This window comes from Danio rerio, chromosome 9 (genome assembly GCF_052040795.2).
Source record: "Danio rerio strain M-AB ecotype USA chromosome 9, GRCz13ab, whole genome shotgun sequence".
Classification (NCBI taxonomy): Eukaryota; Metazoa; Chordata; class Actinopteri; order Cypriniformes; family Danionidae; genus Danio; species Danio rerio.
This window is the reverse complement of record NC_141029.1, coordinates 53549499-53575522: the sequence shown is the minus strand read 5'-3', so window position 1 is coordinate 53575522 and position 26024 is coordinate 53549499. Positions and strand designations below refer to the sequence as shown.

At 36.5% G+C, this 26024-nt stretch overlaps 1 protein-coding gene across 2 annotated transcripts; it reads left to right on the top strand.

Annotated features, from left to right (window-relative positions):
* The first annotated feature begins 13523 nt into the window (after nucleotides 1-13523).
* Nucleotides 13524-20070, top strand: tbr1b (T-box brain transcription factor 1b). 2 transcript variants are annotated; one of them, NM_001115090.4, is given in 7 exon segments: nucleotides 13524-14309; nucleotides 14861-15015; nucleotides 15281-15402; nucleotides 15908-16066; nucleotides 16153-16214; nucleotides 17188-19480; nucleotides 19529-20070. In NM_001115090.4, coding segments are annotated over 6 exon segments (2031 nt in total). In that variant the 5' UTR covers nucleotides 13524-13626; the 3' UTR covers nucleotides 18038-19480; nucleotides 19529-20070.
* Nucleotides 20071-26024: the final 5954 nt, after the last annotated feature.

The window sequence follows — 26024 nt, the reverse complement described above, 5'->3', positions numbered from 1 at the left end:
GTTTGTATTGTCAGTTCTTGGCTTTCCTCAAAAAAATAAAAAATAAATAAAAAAACTAATTGCATTATAGTTTGTTCTTTAATGCATCCTCTGGGAATTAAATCCAAAACCCTGGTGTTGATCATTTTCCAGGTTTAATATTTTAGTCATGGTGTTGTTTCAATTTACTGTAGGTTGCATTGAATGCATCGCATTGCATGCAACATTTTATCCAAAGCAACTGGGGGCAGCACGGTGGTTGCTGGTTCCCTGGTTCGAGCCCTGGTTGGACCAGCATTTCTGTTAGGAGCTTGCATTTTCTCCCCATGTTGGTGTGGGTTTCCTCCAGTTTTTCCAGTCCAAAGACATGCCATATATGTGAATTGCATGAACTAATTTAGCCGCAATATATGAGTGTGTGTGTGAATGAGTGTATATGGGTGTTTCCCAATATTGGGTTTTGGCTGGAAGGGCATCCACTGTGTAAAACTTATGCTGGAAAAGTTGGCGGTTCATTCTGTGGTGGTGACTTCTGATAAATAAGGAACTAAGCTGAAGAAAAATGAATAAATGACTGTATTAGAAGTATACAGTTTGTCAGTTCATTCTTTCTCTGGGAATTGAACCCCTGACCTTGGTGCTGATGGTTTCCCATTAATAATATTTTGTCCTTGGCATTGTCTTAATTTAGGTTGTTTGGATGCATTGTTTGTGTCTAATCTTTGGCTTGTTCGTCTAGGCTGATGTTGGCAGTGCACAGTTAATAAAGAATCTGACCCGACCTCCAGATTGATGCCACCTATACAAGCTGTTTACGCAGCTGTTCCTTCACAACAGGACTTCTTGATTTGGATGATCCTCAATGAAATATTTAAGAGTGCATGCTTCTATCCAAAGCAAATGAACTGCATTGGATGTATGCATTAATAGGGAATCAATCCCATGATGATTTTTCAGTAATACTATTGTATCCATGGCATTTTCTTGATTTAAAGTGCATTGTGTTATACTCCTATGCTTGGCTTTTTTATCTAGGTGGATGTTGGCCGCGCACAAATAACGAATGCTGAGCTGAGAATTCTTTAGTATGTGATTTTAACACACTTGCCCTTTTGGCAGATGCTTAAATCCAAAGCAAGATTGCTCTTAGGGTGCCTAGTTTATCAGTTCAAGCTGTTTCTGGGAATCGAACCCATGACCTCGATGTTGATGGTTTTCTGATAATAGTAGTTTATCCTTTAGATTTAGGTTGCATCACAAGTATTGTTGCAGTCTGATGTTTGGCTGGTGCACAACTAATAAAGGATCTGTGACCCGATGTGCAGATTGATGCCATCTATTCAAGCTGTTTTCACAGATGTTCATTAATGATAGACTTCTTGATTTGTTTGATCAGCCTCACAGATTCTCAATGGGATTTAGATCAGGACTCTGGCTGAGCCACTTCAAAATGGTAATACATATATACACTTTAAAAAACACAACAGTCAACTTTATCAAATGAAATGAGTGTAGTTAACTCAAGATTTACTGAAAGTCAATTCTACTCAGTTGAAAAGAGTTCTGAACTCAGTGTTGAAGGTAATGAGTTAAATAAATCCCCCATTACTTCAACTTCATTCGAGTAATGTCACAATACTCGCATAGATTCCTTTTTAAACTCAAATGGTTTGTAGTTATTGGTTTCCTCAAACTTTTTCAGTTGCCTTAAAGGTGCAGTAGGTGATTGTCTTCAGAAACATTTTTTGTGGTGCTGGTTGAAAATCTCTTCACAGTATAATAGTAATGATTAAAGTAAATGATCTAAATGTATTCATATGTATTTTTATATTTTGGGTAAGGCATAAAACAAAAAAAATGTTCATCAAATTAAATAGAGTCGGGCCGACATGTCTCATAATTCCGATAAGTAGCCCAAACTGTCTGTCTGTTCACGAGAGAGCATGTGCACAATCTGTAAAAACATGCTGAATTAAAACATTTTAAAAACCTGAACCAATATTGGAGTTACCTTTGCACACTGGAGAAAGGAAGACAATGGCTGAAGGATTTCTCTTTGACAGGTAATGTTCTGTTTTAAAACTGTTTTAGCTTCACGCAAAGCTGATGTAACGTTAGATTATGTTGTTACAAATGGGTTATATATTCACAGAAATGTTGTTCAGCCACTAAAATCTTTTGGTGAAAGATTGATAAGACTATTCTCAGTTTCATAAGGGACCTTTTGCAGCATCGATAATGTAGATTTTAATTAGTTTAATAACAAAATAAACAAGTAAGTAGCACTATTCCGCTTAGTCTCTCCCTATATAGGTAGTAGGTAGTGCTGTCGCCTCACAGCAAGAATGTCGCTGGGTTGCTGGTTCGAACCTCGGCTCAGTTGGCGTTTCTGTGTGGAGTTTGCATGTTCTCCCTGCCTTCGCAGGGTGCTCCGGTTTCCCCCACAGTCCAAAGACATGCGGTACAGGTGAATTGGGTAGGCTAAATTGTCCATAGTGTATGAGTGTGTGTGTGGATGTTTCCCAGAGATGGGTTGCGGCTGGAAGGGCATCCGCTGCGTAAAAACTTGCTGGATAAGTTGGCGGTTCATTCCGCTGTGGCAACCCCAGATTAATAAAGGGACTAAGCCGACAAGAAAATGAATGAATGAATGAAATCGCATGTCAGTTTGGCTTGCACGCCGCCGGACAAGCACTAGTCGCTTTTAACGCATGAGAGAGGGTTCTTTGGCTGTGCTAGTGTTTCAGGAGGCGTGGCTCTAGACGGCAGGGAAGGGACTGTGATTCAAAGATTTATGCTGTTAGCATTGTGGAAGATCACCTACTGCACCTTAACTTGTTGAGTTTTACAGTACTCAGTTGGTTTGAGTTCTCTTTATTGGGTTTTACTGTGCTCAAATTGCTTCATTTACTCAAATAGGTTAAGTTCACAGTACTCATTAGGATTAGTTTTGAAACTTAAATGGCTTGTTGCAGTCGGTTTCCTCAAGCGGTTTGAGTTACCTTAACTTTTTAGGTTTTACAGTGTACAAGCTTTTTTTAAAGATGTTTATTAACGTTAGGATTAATGTTGCTTGATCAGCCTCAGAGTTTGAACAGGTTTTATGCATTTGGCAGACACTTTTATCTAACAATTTAGATTGATACGTGCATCCTCTGTGAATTGAACACATGATCTTATTGTTGCAAGCTTTACTGTTTGAGATATAGAAATGCATTCATTTGTTGAATGATTTTAATATTTTGTCCTTGGGCATTGTCTTGATTAAGGTTGCATTGTGTTTTGCTCTTATGTTTGGCTTGTTTATCTAGGTGGATGTTGGCAGCGCACAAATAACGAATGCTGAGCTGAGAATTCTTTAGTATGTGATTTTAACACACTTGCGCTTTTGGCAGATGCTTAAATCCAAAACAAGTTAGATTGCACTTAAGGTGCCTAGTTTATCAGTTCAAGCTGTTCCTGGGAATGGAACCCATGATCTTGGTGTTGATGGTTTTCTGGTAATAACAGTTTATCCTTGGCATTGTCTGGATTTAGGTTGCATCACAAGTATTGTTTCAGTCTGATGTTTGGCTGGTGCACAACTAATAAAGGATCTGTGACCCGACGTGCAGATTGATGCCATCTATACAAGCTGTTTTGCACAGATGTTCATTAATGACAAACTTCTTGATTTGTTTGATCAGCCTCACAGAACTTTAGCATGTGATTTTATGCATCTAATTGTTTTAGAGATGGACAATTTATCAGTTTATGCATCCCCTGTGAATTGAACACATTATTATTATTTTTTAGGGGCTTTTCACCTTTATTTGGAAAGGACAGTAGAGATTGAAGACAGGAAAGTATTGGGAGCAGAGAGAGGGGAAGAGTCTGCAAAGGACCCCGAGCCGGGAATCGAACTCGGATCGCTGTTAGCACCATGGTGCTATATGTTGGTGCACTTAACCACTAGGCTATCGGCGCCGACTGAATTGAACACATGATCTTATTATTGCATGCTTTACTGTTTGAGATATAAAAATGCAATCATTTGTTGAATGATTTTAATATTTTGTTCGTGGGCATTGTCTTGATTTAGGAAGCACTGGATACCATGTTTGACTTGTTCACTAGTTAGATTTGTGCATCACACAACAAATGCAAAACTGCAGTCCAGCTTTGGATTGTATTCAAGTTTGGGAGTCTAACCCATGACCGTAATGTTGATGATTTATTTAGATTAAATATTTAGTTATTAGTAGAGCTGCACAGTATTGTGAGAATATGCCATTTTGCTGTTAAATATTGCAATATCGGTTTAACATTTCCCTACATAAAAACAATTTTAATGGCTTTTTAAGGGTGCAGTATGTAAGTTTGAAACACAGTGGTTGAACTAGGTATTGCACCCCTGGTTCAAAACACACGCAGGTTGCCAGATTAACAACATCAACAGCGTGCCTAACTATGGAGCCTAAAGGCTAATTTAAGTAATGCTCTAAATAAAAGCAACGGCACACGATAGAAGGAATATTTTTCATATTAAAAGGACTTTTTGTCCGAGCCAACACCTGAAATATATGTTTTAAATGCGGCTGAACGGCAGAAAACTGACAATGATAAATTTGGTTGCTCGTGATGCATTATTTTTTGCATGTTCATAGGACTAGGTCGCTAAATGAAATTATATTGAATCGCCATAATTTATGTCAAAAACAATGATAAGCTCTGGACTTCTCTCTGGACTTAATCTAAGAGCCAATCCCACAACAATGTGCAACAATGAGAATCTAGAAACTTTGATATTAGACATTCACAAAATTTTTTGGCCACCGAAAATTTGTCGTTTGAAAATATGTTATGCTATTTAATGAATCCTCTAATTTTTGTGGCTTCAGTCATGTGGTACTCTTATAGATCTGGAAGCATTAACTCCTTGTATTGAAATATATATTGCTATCGTTTAATAATTATTGAGATTTTATTTTTCCCTTAACGCCCAGCCCTATGTGTTCATCTGGCTGATGGTAAGCATTACACGACTAATGAATGCAGTGTTGAAAATCCTGTGAGGACTTTATTTTGTGAATTTTAGAAACTTACACTCGTGCATCTGACAGACACTTTTATGTAAGGTGACTTGAATTGCACCTAAGGTGTATAGTTTGTCAGTTCTTGCATTTTCTTGCAAGTGAAACCATGACTTTGAGATTTCATGCTCTACGCTTTGAACTTTCAAAATTATATATAATACATAATTACATAGCGGCATGCAGGCTCAGTGGTTAGCATTGTTACCTCACAGCAAGAAGGTCTCGGCTGGGCCAGGTGGCATTTCTGTGTGGAGTTTGCATGTTCTCCCCGTGTTTGCGTGGGTTTCCTCCAGGTGCTCCGGTTTACCCCACCATCCAAACATGTGCGCTATAGGTGAATTGCATAAGCTAAATTGGCCGTCGTGTATGTGTGTGTGTGTGATTGAGTGTGTATGGGTGTTTCCCAGTACTGGGTTGCAGCTACACTCTCAGAAAAAAATGGTACAGTGGTACTAAAGAAGGTACAAACACTTGTCACTGGGGCAGTAACTTTTTATGGAGCAGAATTGTACTTTAAGACAAAGAAACAAATTTGTACCATTGCAGTTTTTACCTTTATTTGTACCATGGGAAACCAAAATGTACCTTTGGTTTTTCAAAAATAATCCACCAGGATTTTGGATAAGCGATTGGATCAAATCTTGAAAATGGGTTTTTCAAAAGAAAAAATGGATTACATAATCGGGTTAGATCATGTAATCCAATCTTGTTTTTGATCCAGATCAAACCTTTAGTTTGGGTTTTTCAGACTTTTTCGTAGGATTTGAACCACTTTGATCCGAAAAATCTGAATTAAACTGATCCCATCAGAAGTGTGGATTCAGTGTGGATTTCATGCCCACAATGTAATGAAATTTTTTTAAAAGTATCAAATATTACTATATTTGGATCATGCAGTATGTTGCAAGATATCCTATATATTGATAAGGTTTTAATTGTATTTGTTTAACTGTCAGGCTACAGTGATAAGGTAGGCTTTAACGTATTCAGCCTTTCAGTATAGGCCTAAAGTAAAGTAGAAAGAGTTTGGCCCCCAAATAGCTGTCAAAATTGACCAAAAACAACCAATTTTATTCTGTCACTAATTGATATATATATATATATATATATATATATATATATATATATATATATATATATATATATATACATATATATATATATATATATATATATATATATATATATATATATATATTTATTTATTTATTTATTTTTCACAATATTTATTAGTGACGCATGCAATGACTACAAAATAAACAAACAAACAAAAAAATGCAAAAAATGGCAATGAATGATTTTTTAAATCACTTTCAACAATTGCAAAAATAGACTAAAAGGGCAGAAGCACAGCTTCATCTGGCAGAGGAACAACTAAGTATGACCAAACTGCAGCAAACCAAGGCCAGACTTGAAATCAGCTCCTAAAGGCTACTGGGAGCGGACTGCTGGAAGATGATGGGGTGGGGTTTTTCTTGTTTTAAGTATTTTTTTTTAAATGTGTGTGTTTTCATTTCAAATAAAAATAGTTATATTGACCCCACATGGGCCATACTCGTTGCTCTTTACATATCTATAGTTCTACACTCTGATTTCCCATCCTGTTTGAGCACTGGTTATCCAGATTTAGTGATCCTAAAAAGTTCCTATCCGGATCAGAATAATCCAATCCAATGTTGCTTTGAAAAACTGGCTCAAAAAGTAAGCTGGATTACGTGATCACAGATCGCAAAAACAGGATTACTAAATCTGTATAAATTTCATCCGGATTACACCTTTTGAAAAACCGGGCCTTTCTGATACAATATTGTACCTTCAACAAAGGTAAAAATCTGATCTAAGAAGGTACCACTACAGTAACAAGACACTTTGTACCTTAACAATGTCAAATGTGTTCCTTCAATAACTATTTAAAGGCGTTTTGCTTTATCCAAAATGTGTCAATTTATTTTCAGTAAGTATAAAAGATCAAATACATTTTTAAACAAAGTTTTTAAATAAAGTTTTTTTGTATAAATGCACCTTTTCCATTTACAATTAAGAGTAAAAAATACTTTAACATGAATCAAGAGATCTATTTTTATGCTGAACATTTCACAACACTTTACACAAAAATGTTATGTAAACACATTCTCCCATGTACAATATAAAACTTTTATTTTCTCCAATTTTCACACAAAACCTTTATAATCACAAAAAATTTCATTTAATTTACTTAATATTAAGATAGAAATAGAATTATGCAAAAGTATTGTAACGAGTTATGCACAATGTTTAATTAGTTTTACAAGACTAAAATGTCTGCATGAACAATTTGCATTTGGAACAGTTGGAGGTTCATTCCTCTGTGGTGACCTTTGATAAATTAGGGATTAAGTCGATGGAAAATAAATGAATGAATGATATAATTACATACTATGTTCTTTTTTATATTAATATTGTCTGTAGGATGTTTTACAATAATATATTTGTGCATATACATTAGACTGGTGAGTATAAAAGCCAACAATAGACCTAAAAAAACAACAACATAAGATTATAGTCCAAAAATTATTAGTCTTAAATTAATTTGTTGGAGAGAAAAAAACATATATATATATATATATATATATAAACTTCTTTGAGTTTAAATGTACTTTTTTCTATGCAGTATTGTGTAGACATTACGCTAGAGAATCATTCACACACTAGCTCTACAGTGACGTTTGTGAATGACCAATGGCTTCAGCTGTAGATGTGAATGAATGGGTCAAGAAAGTAGTTCCTCTTACAAAAGGGTTTTTAGACTCTCTGTGTTTGACTTTTTTTTATATACATGATAATGCCGTCAAACTTTTGTATAAATGCAGTATCACACTCGGAGCAGTGCGATGTGGCTGTTTATCAGCGCTGGTGGGACACTACGCCTCAACGCACGTCTCCCACCAGTGCCGATACACAGCCACATTGCGCGGCTACTTATGTGATATTGCTCATATATATATATATATATATATATATATATATATATATATATATATATATATATATATATATATATATATATATATATATATTTATATATTTATATATATCAATTTTAGGTTTGATAGCATTCATTATTTTTTTATTTAGACACTTTTCCATATAACCTTGATCTTGGTGTTGCATGCTCTGCTGTTTAAATCACATGAATCCCTTCAATTGTTTATTTTTGTCATGTAAATACTATTTCATCCTTGGCACTGTCTGGATTTCAGTTGCATCAGATCTTTCTCAATTTGCCTTTTTCTTCTACACTATCGCTAATGTTGACCTCTAGCTTAATGTCATCTATATAAGCTGCTATTGCCTTTATGCACTTAATGCAATATACAGTTGAAGTCAAAATTATTAGCTTTCTTTTGAAGTATTTTTCCTTTAAATATTTCTCAAATTATGTTTAACAAAGCAAAAGAAATTACAGTATTTACTATAATATTTTTTCTTTATTTTGGATAGAATAAAAACAGTTTTTATTTTTTTAAACCATTTCAGGTCAATATTATTAGCCCCCTTATGTAATATTTTTATTGTTAAACAATGATTTGCGCAATCATCATAACGTTAACCTAAATTACCTAGTTAAGCCTTGAAATGTCACTTTAAGCTGTATAGAAGTGTCTTTAACAATATCTAGTCAAATATTACTTACTGACATCATGGCAAAGATAAAAGAAATCAGTTATTAGATGATGAGTTATTAAAACTATCATGTTTCCAATTGTGTTGCAAATATCTTCTTTCCATTAATCAGAAATTGCAAAGAAAAATCATACAGGGATGCTAATAATTCAGGAGGGCAAATAATTCTGACTTTAACTGTATATGAATGAACATTTTGCACCTCTTAAAAGACAACAGCATCATTAATCGACTCAAATCAGAACTCTCCAAGCCAATTCATCTCCATTTACAATGGACAAAAAGCATTTAGTAAAATTAGTTAGCGACACACACATACGCGTGACACAAACACACCAGCTGCTCATGTGGGTCAGTGCCGTGTGTTTGTACCCACCTGATGATGGAAAAGCTCTCCATCCAACACAATGACCCCCTGTGGGAGCGGCTGGCCTTACCGTTCCTAATCACGCCGGCCCCTCGGCGATTGTGGCCACTGACTGCGCTAATAAGTGCAAAGTACAGGGGGCTAATACACAACAAAAGGAGAGCACAAAAAACAAGTAGGGGGAGAAAAACAAACTCTTCGGGCAGGCGCATGCACAGTTAATTCAACAATAAGGCCTTAGAGCCGGTAGCCTATTAAAGAGGAGGAGAAAGGGAGGACTGGGAAATAATCCGGTAATGAGGAGCAGAAGATGGCCGCTTGTTCTGCTGGTAGGGTGGCAGGCAAGCCCGTGCATGCATGTTTCAAGAGAATAGATTACTGGACCCCATTGCCCTGTTATAATGACCCTTCTTGTTAGCCTCAGAGATGAAAGCCTCTTCATTATAACTCACAACAACTCACCTTTTGGCTGCATCCCTTTTCTGGGAGACTGAAGATGTTTTGCACCCCTAAACGCATTTTCTTTGGCTGGTGAATCTGTTGGGACGTTGTATGAGGTGCGCTTGGGTCTCACCTGTGTGGGTAAATGTTATAAGAAATGCTTTGGTGCAAAATCATTTCATCAACAGTCATAACAATAATAGAGAATAGCAGTATCGTCTATACAGCAGATTTTTGCTGCTAATTTGTCCAGGACTCCCTGGAAGAAGAGATCTTGCATTTCAATGGGACTATGGTAGAAAAATGGATGGATAGTTGGATGAATGGATAGATTTGATGAATACTTGAAGATGTATTCATTGACTATTAATATTCTTTACTATAAAACTGCTCAAAAAAACAATCAATGAAGTATAGTTTATGGATAGATAGATAGATAGATAGATAGATAGATAGATAGATAGATAGATAGATAGATAGATAGATAGATAGATAGATAGATAGATAGATAGATAGATAGATAGATAGATAGATAGATAGATAGATAGATAGATAATATTTGAAGTGTATATTGACTATTATTATTTTTACTATCGATATCATTATAATATGATACATGGGTTGCAACAACATAGGAATAAAACCATGCTTAAAAGGACAGTTCACCCCCCTAACACACAAAAAAAGGACAATTCTGCCATTCACTCACCCTTCACCCCACTGAACTTATTTCTTCTGTTCAGCAACAAAACTAAATATTCTGAAAAATGTTGGTATAGCAGACACCCATTGACTACCATAGTACATCTTTCCTTCTATGAATGTCGATGGGTGCCAGCAACCAGCACTCTTCATATTATATTTTTTGAAAGCCTTAAGGGACAAAACCAAATGAGGGAGATAGATAGATAGATAGATAGATAGATAGATAGATAGATAGATAGATAGATAGATAGATAGATAGATAGATAGATAGATAGATAGATAGATAGATAGATAGATAGATAGATAGATAGATAGATAGATAGATAGATAGATAGATAGATAGATAGATAGATAGGTGGGTGGGTGGGTGGGTGAATGGGTGGGTGGGTGGATGGATGGATGGATGGATGGATGGAAGGAAGGAAGGAAGGAAGGAAGGAAGGAAGGAAGGAAGGAAGGAAGGAAGGAAGGAAGGAAGGAAGGAAGGAAGGAAGGAAGGAAGGAAAGAAGGATGGAAGGAAGGAAGGAAGGAATGAAGGAAGGATGGATGGAAGGAATGAAGGAAGGAAGGATGGATGGATGGATGCATAGAGAGATAATAGATAGATAGATAGATAGATAGATAGATAGATAGATAGATAGATAGATAGATAGATAGATAGATAGATAGATAGATAGATAGATAGATAGATAGATAGATAGATAGATAGATAGATAGATAGATAGATAGATAGATAGATGAGGTCATTTTAATCTTTGGGTGAACTATCCCTTTAATGTAAAACAAACATGTAAGGATTATTGATAAATAAAGAGTTTTATCATAGGCTTATCATTATCAGTCTTTCCAACAGAAATAGGATTGCTTGTTCTTTTGTTGCTGACGTCACCTATTCAGTCTCTATGGCTGGCTTTTTGGCGCAAATTCATTTGTCACTTGATAATACGGCTAATACTAAACCGATATTTGGCCAAGTGTTGGCTCCATGTGTTACACTGGTAAATTTCACACTTGTAGTGTTATGCATTTACAAACGTGTCCGTTGTATTATTTAGTCTATGTTATGGTAATAATTTTGCATATTGTTGGGCCTGTGCCGTTGATAGTGATATTAATCATTTTTTTGTGTGTGGAAATCTAAGGGAAAAAGCTAGAGGAGATCCACTAATGCGATTAATTATTTTTTAATATTATATATCATCAGTTGTAATAAAGCGTCCACCTGATGCTGCCGTGCTAAGTGTGTTTTTGCGCCATTTAAAGGGCCAGTGCATGAGGCGCAGAGGCTCATCAAAGCCTTCAGCGGTGCTTTCTAATCGGTCGTGTGGAGAGTCAGTTGTGGCAGTGAGACAGGTGAGATGAACTGATAAGAAGAACCTATTTCAGGCTGCTGAGGGGGAGGACGATGTGATTCCTATCAGATGACCGCTGGGATGCTGACAGACGTGTTACTCTAGAATATGGCAAAGCTGAGGGGTGATTAGGTAAAACTTTTGAACACTAACTGCGAGGTATGATTTATGAGAAAAAAATAAATACAAGCGTGCATTTGCTTGATTGCAAAGAGCAATTGCGTTATTATTTACCCCGTTGATTAAAGGCGATATAGGTAAATAAAATGATAGATGAAATTAGATAAAATGAAAACTGCCTCATTTATTTATTAACCTTTTTTGATTTTATTATTTCTATTATTTCTTGTTTGACACAAAAACAGATATTTTGAAGAATGCCGTTTGCTCATCGACTTCCATAATACATTGAAAGCAGTCCCAACATTTTTCAAAATATCTTCTTTTGTGTTCAATAGCCGAAAGAAACTAAAATATGCTTTGGAAAAGTGAGTAAATGATGACAGAATTTAATTGTTTGGGTTTGCTATCTCTTTAATACGCAATGCATTTATTAAAATTACACCCCAATATAGTATAATATTATAAATACTATCTATCTATCTATCTATCTATCTATCTATCTATCTATCTATCTATCTATCTATCTATCTATCTATCTATCTATAAACTATACTTCATTGATTGTTTTTTTTTTTGGAGCAATTTTATAGTAAAAAATATTAATAGTCAATGAATACATCTTCAAGTATTCATCAAATCTAATAATACATGTCTGATGTCTGTCTAGCTATATATATATATATATATATATATATATATATATATATATATATATATATATATAAATGACTATAACATGATCATGCTTAAAGGGACAGTTCACCCCAAAAAGAAAATTCTGCCATCCATTTTTTTTTCACCCTTAACCCATTTGAACTTCTTTCTTCTGTTCAACACAAAATAAGATATTATGGAAAAAACCGCAATGCATTCTTTTTCTTAATCAAATAAAGGTTGTAGGCTACGTTACTTGCCAAACGCACTTTGGATACCGGAGAAAGCAGACGCATCTTTATATGAGAGTCTTTTGAATCACATTCAATATGTCTCCATAAATGCTTCTTTAAAGATGTTGGCTGCGATCCACGAACCTCAGAAGTGTCTAGCAGTCAGCATGCGAACTAAATAAGACCATATGAGGTGAAAAAAAAATGTATACATATATGAAATATGTATCGCAATTTAATAGTGTAATCCTAATTTAATTCGCATGTTTTTAATGTTATTGCGCGGTCTTTCAGCTAAATAATTCATCGTCAGTGTTGTAATATTTTTAGTTTATCATTAAAATATTTAATTTATTTGTATTATATTTTATTATATAATAGTATTTTTTTAAACTGAATGTGGTTGGTTTGTAGGTTGGATTGACTCATGCCTGATTTTATTGTCTCAGGCAATGTTTTGAAGCGTAAAGCGTTGAATGCATAACCTGAAGTAGTCCATCCCCATCAAATATTGATATGTCTTGGGAGCAGTAAACAGATCTTCAGGAGAGGCCAATATTTCACGCTATAACGCAAACATTTTAGGTAGGGCGCCAGGCGTGTCATTTCAAGCGTTTTAAATAATGAATAATCAAGTTTTCCCTCCGATTATATTCGGCACACAATGGCTTCGAGTGCAAGACAATAGGGTTTATTTGCACTACTTAGTGGGCTACTAAGAAGCGCACGAGCCCCAATTTTCACAGAGTACAGTATACAAACATGGATGACCAGCAGAAGTGAATACACTGTGGCGTGCGAGCCTCCTTGATTACACTAATTAAGTTCTGTCTAATTAAATTACCGTCACGTGTTAACCAATAGCAAAAGTTGATTCATTAAGCATGCAGACCGAGCACTGAAAAGCAGAGCCTTTCCTGATTGCAGGCTAGTGTCAATTGGCTAATTTGCTGTCTTGCACAAAGTAGCTCGAACCGCAGGAAGGCGTTAGTTTTCTCTCGCGCTCGCGTTAATTGCTATTTGTCATCGAGAGATGCAGCTCGAGCGTTGCATCTCGCCAGCTCTCGCGCGCTCCAAGAAATGTATGATTGTGGGCAGTGGCTACCCAAACGCACAAGCGTCTGAGCTCGCCTTGCAGGACTACCCTATTATATCAATCGGCGACAACCTGGAGAGAAGTTCACCTCTGAAAAAAAACTCCGCTGGGATGACGAATCAGTCAGAGGCAGACAATTTCGCCGACTCGAAGGACTCATCAGGGGACGTCCAGCGAGGCAAACTCTCTCCTGATCTTGACGGAGTCGCCGACAGTCGTCACACTTTCGATGGATCTGCAGGAGAAAGGTATCTCCTGTCTCAGTCCAGTCAAGTTCAGCCGAGTCCTACCACCATGTTTCCCTACCCGAGTCAGCATGGACCGACGCACCCGGCTTTCTCCATCGCCAGCCCGAGCCGCTACATGGCGCACCACCCGGTCATCACGAACGGAGCCTACAACAGCCTATTGAGCAACTCTTCTCCGCAAGGTTACGCGACCGCCGGGTACCCGTACGCGCAACAGTATGGACACGCGTACCAGGGCACGGCTTTCTACCAGTTTTCCTCCGCGCAAGCAGGACTCGTGCCCGGCAAAGCGCAGGTTTACCTCTGCAACAGGGCCCTGTGGCTTAAATTCCACAGGCATCAAACGGAGATGATTATTACCAAGCAGGGACGGTAGGTGTTTTTGCTGTTACGGTTATAAATGAGTGTTTGCCAAACTATTGTTTCCACAAATGGATGTTTTCGTTTGGCGAATATCAATAGGGACATATTAAGACACATATAAAACATATATCTTTTTCTTCCGACAAATACAAAGCTGTTTTTTTATTTTTTTTATTTCAGTTTTCATTTTCCGGGAACAAAATATTAACGATTTAATAAAAATAAATTAAATGAACGTTTTCATAATAATAATAATAGTAATAATAATAATAATAATAATAATAATAATTATTATTATTATTATTATCATTATTTATTGTTCTTATTGGTTAATTTAATTTTCTTTATTCATTTTATTTTGGAAGGACACACTTTTTACTTCTTCAAAATACCTAAACACCCAATACCTATATATTTAAATTCGTTTGCATTACTTTCATTCTTCTTCATTAATTCAAAGGCATTCACATATTTATTTATATATATATAAAGAATTTAAGGTTGTTGCAAGCAGCACTGGAGTGTTATGCATTGAAACTTTACATTTTATTTTCCATCAGACGAATGTTCCCGTTTTTGAGTTTCAATATATCTGGTCTCGACCCAACGGCGCATTACAATATCTTTGTGGACGTGATTCTTGCTGATCCGAATCACTGGCGCTTTCAAGGAGGAAAATGGGTCCCGTGCGGCAAAGCGGATACGAATGTAACAGGTGAACAAAATATGCTTTTTGTTTCATAGTTTATCTAATAATTAACTATTATTATTATTTTTTTTATTTGTATTATTATTATTTCACATTAATCATAGTAATTATTTTGATGATTATAATAATACTAACAACAATCTGTTTAAATAACATTAATTGTACAAGACGCATATGAGTTTTGGTTTATTTATTTAGCTATTTAATTTTATTTTTTATGTGTGTTGTCCTGCCTCAGCACTGACATTCCATTTCTAATATTTATGAACAGGGAACAGAGTGTACATGCACCCGGATTCGCCAAACACCGGCGCGCACTGGATGCGTCAAGAGATTTCCTTTGGAAAACTTAAGCTAACCAACAATAAAGGAGCAACCAACAACACAGGACAGGTCAGTTATTAATCGATGGATTTGCTTTTTATTTAAATAATTGTAATTGCATTATACTTTGTCATTAATTCGGGCTGCGTTTTAACTGACAATATTGCGCATTTGCAGTAAGAATATTCCATTATTTGGGTTTGGAAAGCATTTTACAGACCTTACTTATTAAACGTATGTAAATAAAAGCAACTGTTCAAAATAATCAGTACAATTAAACGAAATAATATCTTTATTATTAATGTAAATCTATATTAGGAAAAGGTAAACAAAAACTTGATGTTTATTAAACGTTGCATTCGTTTTTGTACGCATGACATGTACCAGCTTAAATTATTTAACATATTAAATCTAATCCAGTTAATTTGTTGCTATGAATTATTGGTTTACATTTATGCGCTTCAAATCGTGAAGGAGCTAATTTGCTTCAATGTGTTTGAATGGAAGCACGCGAGCGTAAAGACGCGTGAAGGGATGTTTTCTGACTCTCGTTTTTTCGCTTGAATTCCTGCAGATGGTCGTCCTGCAGTCGCTGCATAAATACCAGCCTCGACTGCATGTGGTGCAGGTGAACGAGGACGGAACGGAGGACACGAGCCAACCCGGGCGCGTGCAGACCTTCACTTTCCCCGAGACGCAGTTCATTGCTGTCACCGCATATCAAAACACTGATGTAAGAGAAAGAGAATTGTGTTGATAATTCGGTTGATTTGTGGAATATTAAAGTGTTTTTAATGGTTTGAATTGTGTTGTTTACAGATCACGCAGCTAAAAATCGACCACAACCCATTCGCGAAAGGATTCCGTGACAATTATGACACGTAAGTTTTGATTTTATCTTGTTGAAATTACATTTAGATGCTTTCTAATTTGTCTGAACAAACATTATTAGCCTAAATAAATAAATCAAATATTTAATATTACCGACTTGAGTGAAACTAATAGGTTCGGATGAAATTAATAGTTTTTTGGGGCTTAACCTTAATAGATATCCTGCATTTGTGGATGATAATTTATTTGTCCTGCTGAATATTTTGGCAAAACGTAATTATTCTATGAAGAATAATAATGCGCGTGCATTTAATTTGGTAATCAGCGCGTCTGGTTTTCATAAGTCTGTCAAATGACAGAGAAATGAATTTATTGACAGAAATCCCATTGGCCAGTGTATTAATAACCATTTGTGCGTTGTTTGTGATTTGGCATGGGTTTGGATATCTTAATTTTCCTTCCCGGGATCTCATTGTTGAAACATTCAATGACCGTCTATTCTTCTTCTTCTTCTTCTTCTTCTTCTAATAATAATAATAATAATAATAATAATAATAATAATAATAATAATAATAGGACAATGAGGTGGCAATAATAATAATAATAATAATAATAATAATAATAATAATTATTATTATTATTATTATTATTATTATTATTAGGACAATGTGCTGGTAATAATAATAATAATAATAATAATAATAATAATTATTATTATTATTATCATCATTATTATCCCAATTATTATTATTATTGTATTATCATTGTTGTTCTTGTTGTTGCATTATTGTAATTATTAGTTTTGGGTGAAACAACATAGTTATGTTTGATATTTTAATATAACACTCATTTGTGCAATAAGCATATGGATTGTCCGTGTGCGGTGCTAATTTGTTCATTTGCGCAATTACGCGCAGAATATAAAATATTTTGTTCTCCCGCGCGTTTGCGACACTTTATTTACGGTCAGCCACGCATCTCATATGCGAGATTAACGTGTGTTTGTCCACCATCTTTCTCCAGTGTCTACACAGGCTGCGACATCGATCGGTTGACGCCGTCCCCGGGTGACTCTCCGCGCTCTCAGATCATGCCTAGCGCAAGATATGCCATGACTGGTTCTTTCCTGCAGGACCAATTTGTCAGCTCGTATGCCAAGTCCCGCTTTCACCCTGGCGTCGGAGGCGCTCCTGGCACGGACCGCAGCGTCCCACTTAGTAACAGCTTGCTCTCCCCGCAACAAACCGAGGAGACCACGGTGGCCTCCCCGCAGCGATGGTTTGTCACCCCTGCCAACAACCGACTGGACTTTGCCGCCTCGGCATACGATGCTGCTGCGGCTGCTGATTTCGCCGGTAACGCGGCCACCCTTCTGTCGTACGCAGCTGCCGGAGTTAAAGCGCTGCCCCTGCCCGGTGCGGGATGCTCCAACAGACCTCTGGGGTATTACGGCGAGCCGCCGGGGTGGGGCACCCGCACACCACCGCAATATTGCAGTAAATCCAGCTCTGTTCTGTCTTGCTGGCCGTCCAACTCCGTAGGGAGCAGAACGACCGCCTCAAGCTACCTGGTCCCGGGACTAGAGGACGGAGACCCCATTGCGCCCGAGAGGTCACCGCTAGGCGGGGCGGATGAGTCCAAACCTAAAGACCTGTCTGAATCCAGCTGGATAGAAACCCCGTCCTCAATTAAGTCGATCGATTCGAGCGATTCTGGGATTTTTGAGCAAGCCAAGCGGAGGAGGATTTCGCCATCTGCCACGCCGGTTTCCGAGACGTCGTCTCCATTAAAATCTGAAATGTTGACGCCGAGGGAATGCGAGAAAAACTGCTCCAAGGACATCGGCTACTACAGCTTTTACCCCCACAGTTAGAAAACTCGGACCGACTAATGCATGGCTTGTGTGTTCAAGGATTCACAAAAGTGACTTATAATCTATTTATGTCCTGCTATTTATTTATTTGTTTATTTATTTGCTCTTATATCCGGTCGCGTCGTTCTAAGGACGCCACGCGTCGAGTTTTAACGGAAAAAAACGGACACTTGATCAAATATGTACGCGGTTTTCGTAACCAAATGACATTTTAAGGTTTTAACTGTCAAACCTATTGTAAGTATGAAAGTACTGTACATAATTGTATTTATCTATTCATTTGTGATTCTTCTCGTTGAATGTTGATGTATAATATAGAAAACCTAATTAGGTTTATGTTAAATGTACTTAGAAAACGTACTTACGTTCGTTAGTTCGAATAGCTACATATATTAAATATTTTGATGTCTGAAAAAATAAGGATACATCTCGTATAGGTTCCAGTTGTGATGACAAAAACGATACGACTGAATTGGAAGTAGCTGCTAATCCGTTGAAAAGCCCGCCAAAAAGAGTTCCTCTGACAGGAAAAATGGCGGACGCATGTCTGTCAGAGGTTGATTTTATGTGAGCTTATATTGATGTTGCTTTTAGAGTCGCGTCGTTTGTTCGTAAATATCATAGTCCGTAGTTTCATTTTGTGAACCTTGTTGAAATGTTTTTAACCACACCAGCGTAAAATCATTTATCCCATTACCTTTTTTTTGTAGAGATAAAAACATAGACAACCATTCCACGTATTAACAACCCAGGCATTTCATTTGTATTTCATGGGTTGTTTTCTCATGAGGAAAATCGCGAGTTAGGCCTGCTAATGTGTAAAGCTAATGTAATTTGTGGTGTGCTTACTTGCAATAAATGTGACAGAATGTGAAACCCCGGGCAAAGTACACAAGCTTCAAGCTAAGCTGATTTCAAAACCAAATATTTGTACCATTTTCTCTACCTGTTCTTGAGGTATATTGAAACGCCAGTCACAATGTGAATTCCGTTTCCTGTTCGATGCATTTTCATAATAAAATGTAGTCATGCAATGCAACAATTAAGATAATCGCCCAGAACAAACTCTTTGGTAGTTCTCTACAATTTATAGATGGATTTTTTACTGCAATTTATAGAAGCCCAAAAGGTAAACAGTAGTGTTAATAACAAAATAACAGACCAGATACATTTAGATAATGAGATTTAAGTGAATATATATGGGCACATTTTGGTTGTCAAATATAGGCGGTGTGAGCATTACACCTGTGATTTTATATGGTCCATTTCAGGGCAAATTTAATTGGATTTTAAACCCATTCATGACCTGGATTTTAAAAAAACAGACCAATGTTTATGTTTTTAAGGCCTTTTGAATTAGGGTTTAGATATTGTAGTGACCTGATTCATTAAAACTCTGCTGTAAACACCTTCATAAGCAATTTTGAATGCATCCACAATAAACCCCACCACCGCTTGGGTAATATTAATTACAGAAAGTTAAAGGCAGTTCAGTTAATTTGTTAGTATGGTTGATATTTTAATGTAGTGCAATTACATTGTTTTAGGTTTGACTTGCATCTAGATATTATTATTGCACAATCTAAAACATGACAATATTTTATCAATCATGATAAGAGGTCAATATGATAAACATTTCTGTTTTTTTTTTTTTCAGTTATTTAAGCTCGTTTACATCCACATGCAACCTTCATATGTATGTAAATGAGCGGTATGCTATTATTAAACAGGCAGACTGAATCAACTGAGACCATTTACAATTTCTATTTTTTTCACAGTGTCTGAAGGTTGAATAGATTCATAAAAAATCCATTACATCTGTGACTCTTAATCTTGGTCCTGGAGTTTTGCACATTATCTGAGGCTTCCTTTACTGAATATTAAATATCATGCTGTCAGAAAAGCCACACATTTTAGTCTTAGGATTGAGATCCTTTGTATTTTGATCTTATTAAATATTCTTACAGTAACTCCAAGACCTGAACTGTCTGATCATACACACTGAGCAGTCATTGAGTAAATTGCATCAAGCTACTCTTGCCTTTTTTATTTGATCTGGCATGCAGAAATAGTCAGTAGTGCGGCAGTCTCATTTTCTCATTTCAGATATTTTTATCTTTTTATATATATATAGTAGTCAACATTTGTAATGCATCAAAACCTTTCATCAAAGTTGTCCTAAATCTATTGATCAACACCCATTTTTTTCGTTGGATGATTTTAAAAATCTTTTGATCCACTTCAAATGTTGACTGCTGTATATTTATATATTTCTGATGGTTTGCTGCCTCCCTGTGGTTCATTGATAGGCTCTAAAAGTACAAAAGGCAGTCTTATAAATGCGATATTTTAGATTTCTTGTATATAATTATGAGATTGGCATACCGATATTTATTTTATCTTATTTATGTATAATAAAAAAGACGTCAGAGGAAAAAAGTCGGGATGGTCAATGAATCACATTAGACCTGTAAACGCCTGACACTGCATTGCAAGCTTGGGAACACTAGATGGCGACAGCGTCGTAGTGATGAAATCCAATAGTCTTTTAGCATTCATTTTTGCAAGATTTTTGTGTATTTTCACAGCAAAGCAATGGCATATTGAAAAAAAAGTTGAAATTTTATACCGCAAAATAAATAAAGATAAATAAAAATGTCCCTGTAAAATCTTGGAAGGACTGACCATTATAATAATTGTACGCTCTTCATTCAATCATTATTTTTTCTTCTGCATACTCTCTTATTTATTAGGGATCACCACAGGGGAATGAACCACCAACTATTCTGGTATATGTTTTACACTGCGAATGCCCTCCAACCACAACCCAGTACTGGGAAACTCCCATACACTCTCACATTCACACATACAGTCATACACTATGACCATTTTAGTTAATCCAATGTGCCTATAGCGCATGAAAACACGACAGTGGGGGAAACCGGAGCACCCAGAGGAAACCCACGCCAACACGGGGAGAACATGCAAACTCCACACATAAATGCCTACTTGCCCAGCCGAGACTTGAACCAGTGACCTTCTTACTGTGAGGTGACAGTGCTAACCACTGAGCCACCGTGCCACCCATGCGCTATGCATATCGTACATTAATATTTTTCAATATAAGAATATTTTAATAGCTGAATCATGTGAAATATATGTCATTATGCAGTGCCAAATTTACAGCAGACCAAAAAGCATTCGGACAATTAGAACTTATTAACAGTTTACAGCATTTGATTAAATAAGCCAAATAAGTGGCATTAAAAAAGTCAGTAAAGTGGTAAAGTATTTGAGATTTGTATCTGCTAAGATAATGCAATCCAGACTTGTTAAATACTATGCTAGATAAAATATTTTACAAATACAATCTGCGTATGTAAATCAGCTACTGCTAATTTCAGAATTGAATTAAATGTTTGACTTAACTTGTCCGTCTTAAATTACTTTAAAGATGGGTCAAAAGTTTTTAATTTCAGGTGAACAAATAAGTTGACTTGTAGCTCATAATATGGAACCACTGATTGTAACACAGTCATTGTAATAAACATAACATTGGGTGAATAAGTCACATAAATATGCAACATCTTGTGATTTAGATCAGATATAGGGGAGAGCAGGGGTAACACATTTTGGTTTTGGCCAAATAATAAACAAAGTAATGGGGTTAGAGCAGGGGTGTCCAAACTCGGTCCTGGAGGGCCGGTGTCCTGGAGAGTTTACCTCCAACTTGCTTCAACACACCTGCCAGGAAGTTTCTAGTATATCTAGTGAAAGCTTGATTAGATGGTTTAGCTGTGTTTGATTAGGGTTGGAGCTAAACTCTCCAGGACACCGGCCCTCCAAGACCGAGTTTGGACACCCCTGGGTTAGACAAACCCTATTTTTTTTACCAACAAAACACAAGGCTCTTCTAAAAATGAGCACTGAAATTATGATACTTTCTTTGCAGTATTGCCAAAAGTGCCAGGAGTAAAAATATTTACCCCACCTATAAGGCAAGTTGCAGACAGAGGGTTAGTTGTAACACATGCTTTTAAAGTCAGATTTCACACAATTAATTTAATTTCAGTTTACTTTTAATATTAGCCATAATCCCACAACATTTAGCTTAATTTATGTTTTATTCTACACAGCACCGTATGTTTATTTATTTATTTATTTATTGGATAACCACATTTGAATTTATTAGCATTATTATCCATTATTATACAATGCGTTTATTTGCATTATTAGCAATAAAATATTTTTTATATATAAACATTCATTCATTCATATTCTTTTTGGCTTAGACCCTTTATTAATCTGGGGTCGCCCCAGCGGAATGAACCGCCAACTTGTCCAGCATATATTTTACGCAGCGGATGCCCTTCCAACTGCAACCCATCTGTGGGAAACCTCCACACACACATTCATTCACACTCATACACTATGGACAATTTAGCCTACCCAATTCACCTGTACCGCATGTCTTTGGACTGTGGGGGAAACCGGAGCAACCGGAGGAAACCCACGCGAACGCAGGGAGAACATGCGAATTCCACAAAGAAACGCCAACTGACCCAGCTGAGGCTCGAACCAGCGACCTTCTTGCTGTGAGGTGAGAGCACTACCTATTGCGCCACTGCATTGCCTCAATAAAAATATTTTCTATTAAAAAGATTTTAATATAAAAAGTTCCCAACATTACACTCAAAATTCAAAAATTATTTTTTTTCATTTAATTTGTGACCAACAGTGTGTGGCCTTATTGTAACACCCTGTCACAACTAACCCCGCTGTGTTGCGTTTTCCCCAAAACTGGCTGAAAGTCACTGTGTTTTTTACATCTTTTAAAATAGCTCCATCTTTTAGCCTAGAAGACGGTTAATACAACAATATAAGAATTTACATACTTTCCGATTTCTATAAAATTAAAAATATTGACTACACTGAAAAAAAATATTCAAAGATGATTCCTTGAATTTACTTAAGTTATGGGGTTGTAAACAATTTGTTTATGTTGAATTTAAACAAATAAATTAAGTTGAACATTATTAAATTTAGTTTGTTTCAAGAGTTCGCCCTTAGCTGATGATTGATTATGAAGCTAGTTTGGCATGCTGTCCCGGGAGAGAGCCCTGAACTCGTGAGATCCTCGGGCTCGGGTCTCCTTCCCGTTGCAGGGCGAGAGGGGAGTCCGAGTTCAGGTAGGTCTCGAGAACTCCCCTGCTTGATAATGTTGGAAGTAGATTGATGCTGTGAAGTGTATATGCTGTCAATTAAGATTAGTCAATTTACTTATGTTACATGTTTTTGGTCTGTGGGAGGAAACCGGAGAGCCTGGTGTAAACCCACGCAAACACGAGGAGAACATGCAAACTCCGCACAGAAATGCCGACTTGGCCAGGAAGTGTCCGAGCCGGTGACATTCTTGCTGTGCGGCCGTGGTGCTTACCACTCGGCCTCCGTGCTGCCCCTGACTAGGAAATGGGAGGAGTAGGGGTGGAAGGGGGGATTCTTCAAGACGAAGATGGCTGAAGTAAGATACTCTGGTTATTTATAGTGGTTAAGGAGTCGTCTGATTGGTAAATCAGTGTTAGCTAATGTGGACTAGGTGCTATCAATCATAAGCACGTGCTCCTCTCGAAATTAGTTTATAAATAAACCTCACTTAAATTTAACACAGATAAATTGTTTGCAACAATTTTGCAGACAACATTTTTTTCAGTGCATAATAAAAAATACTTTCATGCTGGAAAAAGTTTCTTATCTAAATCTCACAGAACTTTTGCAATAATTGGCAGGAGGACGTCTGCCGACACTGTGGTGAAATCCTCAGAAGCATGCCATGGTTAACCCTGAGCAAATACCTTAAAACTCTGTTACATTTAACCCTGCGTTACTTTGTGCCCTGCACTGTTTTTATTTCTCAGACACACTCTGTTATTTACAATTGAGCCTATTGATTTTCAGCATTACTACTCAAGACAAATAGATCTTCCTAATGTGTTAATTCATGTCTTAGATACAATTTAAATGGTTAAATAAACATAAAACAATACCAAACCCTTATTCCAGCCATAAAATTCTAATGGCGGTTGGCACAAATGACATTTGATACACATTTTCCTTTACTTGAGGTTGTGTAAAATGTCTGTTTGATAGTAAAAGCTGACATTTTATATATTACGGGATGCTTTGACTATGTGTTATTGCAAGATAAATGTGAAGAAAATCATAACATCACACCTTTATGTATTCAATTGATTAGTTTATTTCCCCAATTGAGAACAGTGTGAAAATTGATTTACTTAATAACTCAAAACAACAATAATCTCGAAGCACTGCGAAGATCGAGATGTGGTGGTATGAATCTGAACTGAACACCTGAATCACTTTTGAACATCAAGAAATAGCATATGAACAGCAATATCTCATGCAACAATTTTCCTTTTTTTTGCCATAACACAGTAGCAGCACCCATGAAAGAAATTAACATAAGGAAAAAAGTCAAAGAGCTCAAGCAAATGTTGTTCTCCGTTAGTGATGCTATTCATTCCTTTTTCGTCAGCTTAGTCCCTGTTTTATCCAAGGCCGCGGAATGAACCGCCAACTATTCCAGCATATGTTTTACACAGCGGATACCCTTCCAGCCGCAACCCAGTACTGGGAAACACCCATACACTGAAAAAAGTGTTGCATGCAGAACTGTTGCAAACAATTTATTTGTGTTGAATTTAAACAAACAAATTAAGTTTAACAATGTTCAACTTAATTTGTTTGTTTAAATTCAACACAAATAAAATGTTTACAACCACTTAACGTAAAAAAATTGAGTAAATCCGAGGAATCATCTCTGAATAATTTTTTTCAGTGTACGTGCTCACATTCACACACACACTAATACACTATGGGCAATTTAGTTCATCCAATTCACCTATAGCATGTGTTTGGACTGTGGGGGAAAACCGGAGCACCCGGAGGAAACCCACGCCAGGACAGGGAGAACCTGCAAACTACACACAGAAATGCCAACTGATCTAGCCGGGACTCTTGCTGAGAGGCAACATTACTAATTACTGAGCCACTGTGCTGCCCTAAGTTTTTTATCTATCTAATTAACTTCATCACAGCCTCTGTGTTCTTGAATCAGTTTCTATCATTGACAGAACATTAATTTAAGTGTGCAAACCTGATGAAAAGTCAGTGTTGATTCAATGTTATTTCAACCCACATGACAAATACTGTAATAATTTATAGCAAATACAACAGTGTTTTCAAACCAGACATTGTAAAGTGTATTGTATAGTAGTATTTACAAATTGTTGGTAAAGAATGCTCCAGCATACTGTTGTATTAAATATAGTGAGCTTTATTTTTACTACAGTATTGTAGTATGTTAGACCCTATAGTATTGGGTCATTTGTTTAAACTACTATAGTTGAGTTGTCATAGAATTACCACATTCAAATACCACCCTTTATTATGGTATGATTCGAAAACACTCTAGTATTTACTATAAATTACTACAGTATTTTTTCACATGGGGTGTTCATGACTCTGTTTCTATTACTGAAAACATTATTTAAAGGGTGCAAACCTGATTCATTGTTGAAATTCCAACTTTTAAATGTTATTCAAAAAGTTGCTTTAAGTCTAGTCTTTGGTATAACATACCCTATACTTGTACACTTCCTGACAGAAGTCTTGATGTCGATCCCAGTCGTAAGAGCAACAAATAATAATCTGAGTTCTAGTTGATCATTTGGAAAAGTGGCAGAAGGTGAATTTTTCAGATGAATCATCTGTTAAACTGCATCCCAATCATCACCAAATGCTGCAGAAGACCTACTGGAACCAGCATGGAGCCAAGATTCTCAAAGAAATCAGTCAAGTTTGGTCAAAGAAAAATCGTGGTTTGGGGTAATATTCAGTATGAGGGCGAGCGAGAGATCTGCAGAGTGGATGGCAACATCAACAGCCTGAGGTATCAAGATATTTGTGC